The 12,047-nt window shown below is 45.3% G+C and overlaps 1 protein-coding gene across 2 annotated transcripts; it reads right to left on the reverse strand.

The window, feature by feature from the left end:
- Positions 1-2,436: 2,436 nt before the first annotated feature.
- Positions 2,437-11,484, reverse strand: mbtps2 (membrane-bound transcription factor peptidase, site 2). Of its 2 annotated transcripts, none has more exons than XM_062521550.1 (11): positions 11,058-11,484; positions 10,628-10,776; positions 10,165-10,303; positions 9,492-9,595; positions 8,441-8,568; positions 8,110-8,228; positions 6,716-6,896; positions 5,774-5,868; positions 4,208-4,409; positions 3,838-3,913; positions 2,437-3,461 (listed from the first exon to the last, which is right to left on the reverse strand). In XM_062521550.1, the coding sequence occupies exons 1-11, from the start codon at positions 11,130-11,132 to the stop codon at positions 3,239-3,241; spliced, it is 1,491 nt and encodes a 496-aa protein (XP_062377534.1). In that variant the 5' UTR covers positions 11,133-11,484; the 3' UTR covers positions 2,437-3,238. The 2 variants fall into 2 exon arrangements, with proteins under 2 accessions (XP_062377534.1, XP_062377532.1); XM_062521548.1 differs by having other exon boundaries at positions 5,741-5,868; positions 11,058-11,481.
- Between the last annotated feature and the right edge of the window lie 563 nt (positions 11,485-12,047).

The raw sequence follows: 12,047 nt of genomic DNA on the forward strand, positions 1-12,047 counted from the left end.
GCAAAGCTGGGAGTTCAGCATGCTTCCCCCAAACCACAAAACCCCTGACAGGGATAAACGCTCTGTTTTTGGGGTGCTTAGGGGACCCAAACGGGGATGTCCACAGCAGTACTACCCAACGCGGCCCCTGAACCCAACTCTCTTCCCCATAAAACGGCATTGTTTATGTTACACATGAGGGGCCTCTGTCCACAGCCATTACTGTTACTGCCTATACTGGTTTGGCAGCTCCATAAGCCTCTTTCACATACAATGTGAACATGTCTGACAAAACAAAACCCTGAAGAGAGGAGTTTTCACTCCCACTCAGTCCCCCATGATGGCCATATCACTTACAGTATGTCCAGCACTGTACATCACTTGACTGTCCCTCTTTAAAAAAAGGGGTCTGGCTCATAGTCATGGATAACGCCTAATGGTGGACTGTAAAAAGACCAATGGAAATTTCAGTGGGCACAACCTTTGAGCCCATGTGTCCACAGGGGCCCCAAGTTCAAGTTTGTTCAGAGTTCCGGGTCATTTCTCGAGCCCACGCCATCACTCGCTTCTTGTCAGTGTCTTTACAGTACACTCTTGTCCTGTACAATAGAGGCAAAACGCCTCGGAAATATAAATCTCCATTGTTAAAATGATCATAAAAGTCAATTCTCATAGCATGGCATTTCATAAAAATCATCTCTGCTACAAGTAGCAAAGGCTGCGTCTTTGAATGCACTGTGGTTCTCACTCTGGAGAGTACGAAATGACACCGTGATGTACGACACAAAGACCGAGGGGACAGACTTCAGAAATTCACAGAAGAGAGCTTCTGGATAAAAAAATACAACCTCTCACATAGTCATAGGAGGAGCTCGGACAAGACCTGCAATTAGATTATCTCTGCGAAAACACCACAAACTCCTCTGCATGCATACATCGAAGGTGCATGCAAACACTCGCACACACGCCACACACACACACACACACACACACACACACACACACCCTTGTAGGCAATATAGGAGTGTGTAGTTCAGGAGTAAGCACAGGGTTGCATGGGGCTACAGTCCCTCCCCTGCCGCGACCACATCCTGCCGTAATTGTGTCCCTGTGAGACAGCACAGACACGTGGACGTCCCTCTGCCCCCCGGGACCGTGTCCGCTCGGCCTACACTACACCGTCAGCTGGGGCGGAAGTGACTCCCAAAAAGAAAAACCCTGCATTTATCTGCAGCAAACCAAAACAACGCGTAGCTTTTCTTTGCCGGAGTGTATATATAGAAGAAGGCCACACCAGAGACGGAGCGGAGCGAACAGTAGTAGTAGTGCTTGAGAGCGATCACCCACCCAGGAAGGAAACTTCAGGAACCTCATTCGAATGGGAGGATTTGAGATTTTTTTTGGTTGTGATCTCCCTCCTTCAACCACCTGGTTTGGCAGGGATGTCGTCTACGCTACAGTACCTAAGAATAGCTAAGAGCACAAACCCTGTCCTTTACTGGGAGCTGATAACAATCACTTCAGACACAATGTATTGATGAAAGCCTTCCTGCATCAATGAGAGCTGATTATTATAGTTTGTTACTGATGATGGTAAACCATTACATCAAGGTATTCAAATACCATTGGTAGTTATTAACTGGAAGAATAATCAGAAAGCCATTTCAGGAAACAAATCCAAAGATTATCCACTAGGGAATAATTTGATGAGGTTTCATTGGTCACGCTGTATTTACAGAACCTTATATGCAGTTCGAGGAAAGTCTTTCATCTTTCTTTACATGATCACAAACACACAAACACACACCACACGCACGCACGCACGCACGCACGCACCAGCGTTGGGTCTCACTAGGCACGTGATGCTCCAAATGAGAACTTCTTGTTCCCATCACTGCTATTAGAATCCCCCCCAGCCCTCTACTGGGACAGAACAGCAGGAACTCTCTGCTACCATTAGCAACCTGACAGACTCCGCGTTCCCACTGGACGTCACATCAGGGACACGCTGCCTTGACGCTCGGCGCTCGGGGCGGAGGAAGAGGAAGTTAACGCCGAAATGGAAGTGTCACAATTGATTAAATAATTTCCTAATTAAATAATCTCCTTCCAAATGAGAGCGAGTAACTCATGTGCGAGTGTGACACGGACATTCTAAAATTAGCGCATCTCCTCGCGCTAATCGCGCTACCAAACCAGCAGACTGTTTCTCTTAGTGGAAGGAGTCTGTTCCGGTCGGTTGTTGTGACTCTGATAGACAGATCTGGCACAAGCCTGTAACTAGGGATTTCAATGCGAGTTTCAAGGCCAGACCTAACCATAATAACTCCAGCTTCTACAGTAAGAGCGCCCTCTGGTGGAAACTCTTGCAAAATTCTGGAAGATAATTTCTGTCTCCAATACTCTTCCTTTTTCCACTCTTACACAAACACTCTTCAAAACACAAACTCATGTTCTAAAGGAGATTGGAGATTTATTGGGGTGGGGACACATTCTACAACAATTACATATTTTCCGTGTTCTCCACAACAGACCTTCCATGGTTTCATAAACAACAAGGCCTCGCCCCTTAACTGAGGTTCAGCAAAGTGCTTTTTTAGTTTCAGGAATGAACATCGCCCCAACTGGACCTCCTCCAGTGGATATGGAAAGCGAACGTGGGAAACGATCCCACACATCGTTCATAAGGGAGGGGGATAAGCAAACAGAGATACAAAGACAAACATCGACACAAAGCAGGAAGGGACCTTCAGGTGGAGGGGTTCCAGTGCCTGCATAAGCAAGGACACCATGACGTGGCGTGTCCTCTGTGTTTATGCATGGGATACTACCGAGACATGACGTGTGACTAAAACAGTGCTTTATCAGCATCCTTGGTGTGTGGAGTCCCTTTGTTTTTGTTTCTTTCAAAACAGCAGCAGGCATTTTTTTTGGAGCAAGGATACACACTCAATCTTCCCCAGGGCCATCGCGACAAGGTTACACAGGCAATCAAGCCCAATGAAGAATAGCTCATCCTCATCTTCTGACAGAGGGACCCTAGATACAGACTTATTAGATGGTAGAGGATGCTGGGGTGGGAAATGTAGTTTTATTTCCCTTCCAAGGGTCTCTGAGTCCGAGTTCATGAGCTTGAATGTTATTGTTCGAGTCAGAGGGGGAAAGGACTTATCTGATGATGAGAGAAGGACCTGATCCGAAGTCCTCCTGCCCCAGTTCTCTGTGTGTGTGTGTGTGTGTGTGTGTGTGTGTGTGTGTGTTATCGGGCCGTGACCATCCAGAGTCCCAGCGCCACGTTGGCAGCGAGGAGGGCGCTGCCGCCCAGCAGGATGCAGAAGCCCAGCATCTCCCGACGGCTCCTCTCGGGCACCAGCGTGCCCAGCGACGCCTCCAGGAACGACGTCAGCATCCACTGGCCGTCCAGCGCGAAGCAGGGCACCGCGTTCACCACCGCCAGGGCGCCCGACAACGACACCAGGTATCTCAGAGAGGTTGGGGTCAAGGGTCGTGCAGGTGAATGGAACAGTTGGCATGGCAGGGGCACTATGCCAACTAATGAGCTGAGAGTTGTCTAATAGCAATGCCTAAATGAATGTACAAGTGACTGAAGCAAGCAGTAGAATTGAGTGGATCATTAGCCAACACCAACCTTTTGGCATTGGCATCTACTGTAGCACTGAAAAAAGTGCTGTTTTTGTCATGAAGATTATACATTGCATCAATTCATGCAAGCATATGGTTCAAATAATTGTCATGGAGGAAGCAAATTCTTTTCTTTTTCATGGCTGACTGGATATAGAGTACAATTAACGGAGAAGGGAAGAGTTCTATTATAAAAAAAGACATTTCAAAGGATACTTGCAAAACGTCTCCAGTAGCACCGGCAGGTCCAGGTGTAGGAAGCTGAGTCGAGGCACGAAATTTGTAAGACTCACTGACAGAGAGGAGGGGAGAAGGTTGCGTAGTGTCAAAAGTGTTTGCACACTGATTCCACAACTTTGAACCATTAAACAAATTTTTGATACAGGTTTGAATGATAATTCAAGACCTAAATGACTGAATTGCTAAGTACTAAACTCAAAGGTTTAACATTCTTTTGGGGAACTCATATTAGGTTGTGTATGAATAACAAATAGTTTTAGAAAATTGTGAAACTGTAAAATGTTTGTAAAATATCAGTTTGAAAATACGTCAACATTATCAGCTGCGACCACCAGGTGGCGCTCACCTGAGTACTGCAGGTGGGAGGGGTACCCGACGAAGAGCATGTCAGGAAGGGGAGGATGCCGCACACGGATGAGGCGCGTCTGGTTCTCCAGCGAGGGGACAACGCACAGGCTGGGCCCTGCCCCGTCCTGCTTCTGGCAGTCCGCGTTGGTCACGCAGGTGAGACTGGACTCCATGGTACGCCGTGCAGGCAAGCAGGCGTACTGCAGTGGAGTGGAGATTGGTGATGGACTCAGTATTGAGGTCAATCTATAGTTCAGGTAAAAAGTGTCCCTCGACAAAATAGGAAGTACCGTAATTTCCCCAACTATTAGCCGCGGCTTACACATTGATTTAGCAAAATTTGTTCAGCTATGAGGTTAATACACGGGGGCATTTATTAATATGGTATTAATATGGATTTGTGTCTTTAAACTTGCATAAAACACTGCCCTGCGGCTTATGTACAATGCAGCAAATACACAGGAAATTACTGTAAAATAGCTAGCTCGTCTGCTAGCTAGGGTGTTAAACTGAACCAAAGATCCTTAATTACTGACAAGAGAGAGCAACATAATGCATCTCTATGGAAGAAAAATTCGAGCAGTTCCTGTCTGCTTAAAGAGGCGTGTTGCAAAGACGTCATAGTGGGATATCGATCTCTGTCAGATTGGCAAGCAGTTCAGTTTGAATGTTAACAGGTCTGCTTAAAGGGGGATTTAGCCCCCCTCCCCTTTGCGAAGACCCAACGCGGAAATGATCGAACGTTTGCGCCTCTCATTCCGCTTTAACCCTCTCTGACTGAATCATTGTTGCAGACTACTGTAAGAGTTTGAGTTCCATTGCGTGTTGCTGTGGTCACTGCATGTGTCTACAGTATGCAATGTTGTCATAGAAACCAGTTGACGTTATATTCGTGCAGAACTATGAAAGCTGAACTATTCCCAATGAACTACAAAAAAGTTCTACAGCTCCGCAACATCTGTCGCCAAGAATGAATGTGTGTCAGTGACACTTGACAGTCGCCTGAATTATAAACTGGCTCTCTTGCAAGAGAGAGGATTATCCTGCAATACTGTGAAAAGGTGTACAGTACGTAGCCATTCCGTCACGTTTCGGTGCGTCATCACTATTCATCACCTGCGTGATGTACAGTACATTATGCAAACCACAAAGGGCATCAGGGTATCTATTTGTTTATTTCTGAGTGTGTTTACATACAGTATGTGTGTGTAGTTCAGGGATCCCACTAAGAATCAAATGCAAAATTCCATGACTTTTCTCTGACTTTCCCTGACAAATAATGAATGACTTTCTCATTAAATAATGAATGGTGCAATGTACCGTTAAAAAAAATTAAATATATATATATATATATATAACAAAATCCTTGACTTTCCATGCCTGGAAGACACTTCCTAAAATTCCATGATATTTCAGAAATGACAACTTTGAATGTGTGTGTGTGTGTGTGTGTGTGTGTGTGTGTGTGTGTGTGTGTGTGTGTGTGTGTGTGTGTGTGTGTGTGTGTGTGTGTGTGTAACTCTGCCTCTACCTCCGTTTGTGCCGCGTGCGGTCCGTTTCCTACCATCTTGCCCTCCTGGTTGCTGCGGTAGGAGAAGCAGAGGTCGGTCAGGCTGTTGTTACTGCAGCACTCCATTGTCCCGTCCAGTCGCTTGTAAGCTAGAGATGAAGAAACCGAGAATGGACTTGCGTGCTTCATGGTGTAGACAACAAACATGAAGGTGGTTTTACAGTTGGAATGGTTTTATGTTCAAAAGACTACAGCAGCATAGAGGCTGCACATGATCTCTCTCACCAGTCAGATGCATTGCTAGTAAAATAAATGTATACCGCCATAATACAGGATTCATTTGTCCTTGTTTTTCTTCTGTGCATTATACATAAACATGACTTACTGTAGTGCACAGTGCAAACTGATGAGACTAAAATTTCCCTCAGGATGAATAAAGCATGCATCTACTGTATCTATCTATCTATCTATCTAGTCCTGGAATAGAGATCATTTGCACCCTGGACCTCATGTTACGCACATATGCAAACACACACACACACACATACACATACACACACTCACAGTTTGTAAATATAGCGGTGGAGGAAATGACAGAAACCAGTTCTGCATCAACAGAGTACAAACAAAAAGTAATTAAAACACACACACACACACACACACACGCATGATGGGCCGCTGCGCTGTGACGGTCTCTTTTGAATACCTCCGCTGGTTTGGATGTATGGAAATTATTGCTACCCTCAGATCTCCCCCAGCACTGTAGATTAAATGTTGTCGTTTCCTTGTAAATCGCTTTGGATATACAGTAAGTGCCAGCTGAATGACTAAATGTTATGTAATGTTCAGCTCTGAGCCTGCCCGTCCACCGCTGTGCTGTGCTGTGCTGTGCTGTGCTGTGCTGTGCTGTGCTGTGCTGTGCTGTTTTGTGTGGTGTGGTGCAAACTGTGCCCAGTGCGGGCGGGTGGGTGGTGGGTGGGCGCTCGGCCGGGGTACCTCGTCCTGCAGCCCAGCTGATCTGCAGGTTGCCGGTCCTGGCGCAGTAGCCCGTCTGCGGGTGCAGGGCGAGCTGCCGGATGCAGGACTGCCAGTCGTCCACCCCGCGCACCTCGCAGTCCTCCAGGCGCGTCACCAGGTTCCCCACAAACAGCCCCCGCGGCCCACTGCTGGGCGAGCCCTACCGGACAACACACGACAGGGGGGTCAGCCGAGCAGTCACTATCACCATATTGCTCTACTATGGGATACATTCAAGATATTCAATAATGCACATCAGTTTGCATCATGACCGGGGACGTCGTTAGACCTATTCTGGGATGGCTGAAGCCACTCTCTGAGAGGATCAAAAGCCACCCTTAAAAAAGGTGTTAATAACATGCGTCCAAAGTCACATCCATTATCCTCTGTTGAATTACTAATGGAGTACTTATCTCACTTTCCAAAGATATTAACGGCTAGGTGCTGTGATAAACGGCTCGCAAGAAAATGAACGTTGGATATCCATGACATTTCATCATACTGTACAGTGCAACTGGAAAGTAGCCACCATCATTCTCAAATGGATAAGTTTGGAACAACAAACAGTATTCCTACATCTGGCCGTTTAGCCAAACGGAGTAATCTGGGACGAAGGGCCTTGGTCAGACAGGTAACCAAGGACCCAATGGTCACTAGAATGAATGAGATCCAGAGTTTGTGAGAAGCGTGAAGAATCCTAGCGACGTCCCCTGACCAGGACAAGCGATTTGTGTGAACAGCAACAACAAGAAACTGAACTCTGTGAGCTGCATTGATGCTGGTTAGAAGTCATTCTGTGACATTCAATGTTGTTTCAAGCTTAAACCATGTGATTCACGGGTTCTCTTCATACTCTGTGAGTAATAATACAACTTCTATCTCACAAGGCCATGCCCTCTTTGAAGGATAGAATGTAGCTAAATAATATACCACTTCAACTTAACCAGCCAAGACCTCCTTCACAATACCGACTCCACAGTGTGTAAGTGAAGTAAGCCTCACCCCGGTTTAAACTAAGTAAAGTAGTACGCAGTAGTAATTCCCAGCTAAGGTCTCCTCTGGACTGTTAGCTTGAGCGTTACTCTCCTTCTGTACGTAGCTTTAGATAAGCGTCTATGTGAATGAATGTACATGTAAATGAAGTTGGCCCCTCCCCTGTTTAATCCCACTGGACATACCAAAGACCCTTCATTACTGACAAGATAGAGCAACATAATGCATCTCTATGGAAGCAAAATTCGAACAGTTCCTGTCTGCTTAAAGAGACGTGTCGCAAAGTAGTCATAGTGGGATATCAATGCGAAAACAGAACGCGGAAATGTTTGAATGTTTGCGCCTCTCGCTCCGCTTTAACCCTCCCTGGACATACTCACCTCCACCACCTCTGTGACTAAGGCCCCAACGCCAGTGTAGTAGAGGGGAAACAGCAGCAGAGGAAGGAGCAGAAGGAAGCACAGGGCTGCCACGCACAGCATGAAGTTGTGCCATACTCCTGGAGGCAAACACACACACACACACATACACACACACACACACACACACACACACGGATTTGAGATGACAAAGATTATGAAAACAATCCTTGCTATGAAAATAATGACTAGACACTGTTGCAGGACTACAAACACAGAAGACACGTCTGTGTGTGTCTGTGTGTGTCTGTGTGTGTAAGTGAGAGAGAGGGAGAGAGAGAGTTCATCTTACCTGCACAGAATATGCGAAGCTGCTGAACAGGAGAGATAAGGTTCAGGTGTGTAGTGAAGAGGTCAACAAAGGCCCCGGGGTACACTACAAACACAAAGATGCCAAAACCGTTCAGCCGCACCTGTTCCCTGTAGGGAAGGGTAAGAGATCAACAGGAGGTCAAGCATTAATTAATGCATTGTTTCTATTTATTCACAGACTTTTTAAATTATTTACAGACTCTTAGTAACTTGTTGTCTGGACATATTGGAATGACGAATGAGGCACATTATAAATATTATAGTAATAAAAAACACCATTAAACTCAGCTGACTGTAAACAAATACAAGGTTAGTTAGAGTGAGAGATGGCGCACATTCCGAGTTATAAGTACGTTTTTTAAATAAAGCGGTAACGTTTCGGCCTTTATGGCCTTTTTCAGATCCCGATATATAAACGAGACTATTTTGAATGGCATACACAGTGTACACATATGAAACTGATTTTTCACAATTTCCATTGGCTCCTATTTAATTGCTGCGTGCAGTGCATCTTGGGCCAATCCCAAAGTGAGCCCTGAGGACTAAGGACTAAAGACTCACAGACTTAACTGATCTCAGGTGCTAATTGAGTGAGTGCATGAGGCCACATGGGCTGAGGTGTGCATTTATGGGATTGAGACAGCTCTTTCACGAGATGTTACCATGGTGATGTTTAATAACAAAGAGGTTGCTGACACTTTGCCGGTTCTCGTGGTGTGCTGTTGCTCCGTGTTCCGTGGTCATGCTGTTGTTTCCCTTTGTCATTTCCAGATTTCCCTATGGCTTCCATCTTGAACGTCACAAGTCACAACACTCTGAACTGTGGGTTATTCCCTTTGGTGGAGTCTGCACTAATGCACACTCACAGAAAGGGGTCAGTAAGTGTGTACTTAAACCCTCACGTCCTTTGAAATGCAACACTGAGACAGCTATAAGCCCTTGCGAATTTAGCGAGGAACGTGCAGCAAAGTCTGTGAGTCTTGACTTTGGGATTGGGCCCTTGTTTGCAACTCTGATGGCGTCACCCTTACCTCAGTGCTGCCACCCCATGGCCAAACTCATGTATGACGCCACTGACCAAGATGGCTGTGAAGAAGTACGCCAGCTGACTCACGGGCAGATTCACCCCAGGCACCTAGTCGTGACATCACGACAGAAAGGAAATGGAGGTGGTGGTGGGGAGAGGAAGCGTGAGGGGAAACAGAAAGGGAAATCCCACTTTTCTTGCCCTTCTTCTACTACAGCCAGTCTGCTCTCTCCGTCATTTACATTCACTACCTCCACTCCACCACATCTTATCTCTCTCTCCCCACAGAGCCATCGCTAGTGTTTCCCCACTGCTTATCATGCCATCAGAGCACTAGGTCACTATGGGAGAGGTGCGTTTCTGAAAGCACTTCTGGTAACTCTCCAGACCAGCTTCATACACAAGATATGCATTGTGTACAGACTACAGTATCTCAACAATATTGCTAACATGATGATGCATGGTTATGGTAAATTACTGTGCTATCATGCTCAGATGCCAGTTTGAGTTGATTTTCATTATCTTCAGTGTAAAAGATAATGTTCAGAAACATATAAAATGTCTCATTAAGATCGATTTGTACAACTAAAAATGCATGGTTAGGAATCCTACACATTCTAGATTTGGACTTGTATGTAAGAACACTGAATGTAACCTCTGACCTCTGATACACTTACCACCACTTGGAGCACCTGCTCATGAGAACCTTCTGGAGCCTCTGAGGTCATCTGTTTCAATGTCTGGTGTAGCGTCCGCGAGAGCAGGACCACGGAGCCGAACATGGCCACCACCCCAAACACCATACCCACGCTGAACCTGCGTATCAAATCATGGAGAACAAACTCACGGCATGAACCTTCTCAGTTTGGTCAGGTTAGATTTCTGATGTCTTTTCTTAGATTTCTGATGTCTTTTTTTTTGTTTCTGAGAATCAGAGTTGAGATCTCTACGAAACCACAGGTCAATCACTTCTGTGATACTCCCATAAAACTCCAAAACAAACATTTTAGCAACCCAGAAATGTACACATAATAATGACTATGACTGCAGGGCAGAGGGAGTGGGGGGCTTTTGTATAGTGTCGTCACAATTTGCAAAGATGGGCTAAGATGGTGTTAGACATATCTCTTCTGCACTCACCATACGTGAAGGAAGTGGGGGTTAATACTAGCACACCTGGCAAACAGGCGGTTGAAAAGACCTGTTTGCCATTTTACGTGGAAAGGGGACAGCGTGAGCCCGTTGGATGACAGCCAGGTCTCATACCTGTGTCTCACAGAAGTAGAAGTCTACAAGGAAAAATGTATACAAAGTTTAGACACACAAACATGGAGGTCACAGGCTAACGTTATTGCTACATCAGTAACATAACGTTTGACGATTTGTTGTCAGTTTGTTACGCTAACCCAACTGTAAATCTTATGTTTAATTGCAGATCTTTGCTATATCGATATCGATCTGGCCGTGATAGGTGATACGTCGCGAGGCGCGTGTGAACTTCGGCCTCTCAGAATAGTAACATGTTATATAGCTACAATTAGCCCAAAATATTTACTGTTCAAAAGCCTACCTTTATGAGAGTGTCCGTTAGGTAGACGGCACACCATCCTCCCATCACACACACTACAATCGGGATAGGTATCATTGCGACACGGTTTGCTCTACAGTTACGGACTGATTTGAGTTAAAATAAATGAATGAAAGGAGCGTTCGACGCAACATTTAGCAACACTGTGGTTGCATATATAAAAGCACTTTCATTTACAGTATCCATGCACAAGCAAAGGGCCTCTGCGTAAGTTGCAGGGCGATTAAGGAAGGAGAAGTATCGATGATGCTGGAAGCTGGTGCACGATGTATACATATGACGTCATCTCCATGCGCCAACTGCAGCTTTGTTTAGATAGACATTCTCTAGTTTAGATTTTAACAACTGTTTTCCGATCAGTTTTTTCACCTAATTGCAGCATTTACAATGTGGTTTGTAGCTGTGCTCTGATAAGTTTTTGCAACAAGTTTCATGTTCCTTGTAGCCTACTTCCGGGATATGAATCAACCCGGACGTTACGTATTCGCAGAGCCAGGGAGAGCGTCAGCGCAAGGATAGTGATCTTAACACCAGAGAAATGTCTAGTAATAAAATGGGCTCTGGTAACATTTATAGCCTAAAAGCAATTTTTGAACGTGGCATTTGGACTTTTGGATTCTAGTACTGCAGGGAGAATGAACAAAACGCCTTGATTTTAGGCTAAATGATCATATGCATATGAATTCTTTTTTTTTTTTTTTTTTTTTTTTGATTAGGCTTGCTGATTATTTTCAAAACATGTAGGCCTAGGCCTAGGCCTACGCTACAGTTATACTGTGCCAATGTTATACTCCAATAGGTTACTTTTCCTACACAAACTTCACTGTTAGCCCAGAGATGCAACATTTTCCAGCATGTTTTTAGTTCAAATAAAGTATAATCAAAGATCGTTGGTGTTGTTCTACGGCCCTATTGAGCCTCCTGATTATAGCCTAGGGCACAAATAGCCTAACTGTGTTGTGCTAAACCTTG

Source organism: Sardina pilchardus, chromosome 19 (assembly GCF_963854185.1).
Source record: "Sardina pilchardus chromosome 19, fSarPil1.1, whole genome shotgun sequence".
Classification (NCBI taxonomy): domain Eukaryota; kingdom Metazoa; phylum Chordata; class Actinopteri; order Clupeiformes; family Clupeidae; genus Sardina; species Sardina pilchardus.

Excerpts from the sequence above, each read along its gene's own strand:
- mbtps2 (XM_062521548.1), bottom strand. The coding sequence starts at position 11,132 with ATGATACCTATCCCGATTGTAGTGTGTGTGATGGGAGGATGGTGTGCC. Across the intron at positions 9,596-10,164 it reads AGCAGGTGCTCCAAGTGGTG|GTGCCTGGGGTGAATCTGCC; the intron begins GTAAGTGTATCA and ends TGTCACGACTAG. Across the intron at positions 8,229-8,440 it reads GCTTCGCATATTCTGTGCAG|GAGTATGGCACAACTTCATG; the intron begins GTAAGATGAACT and ends GTTTGCCTCCAG.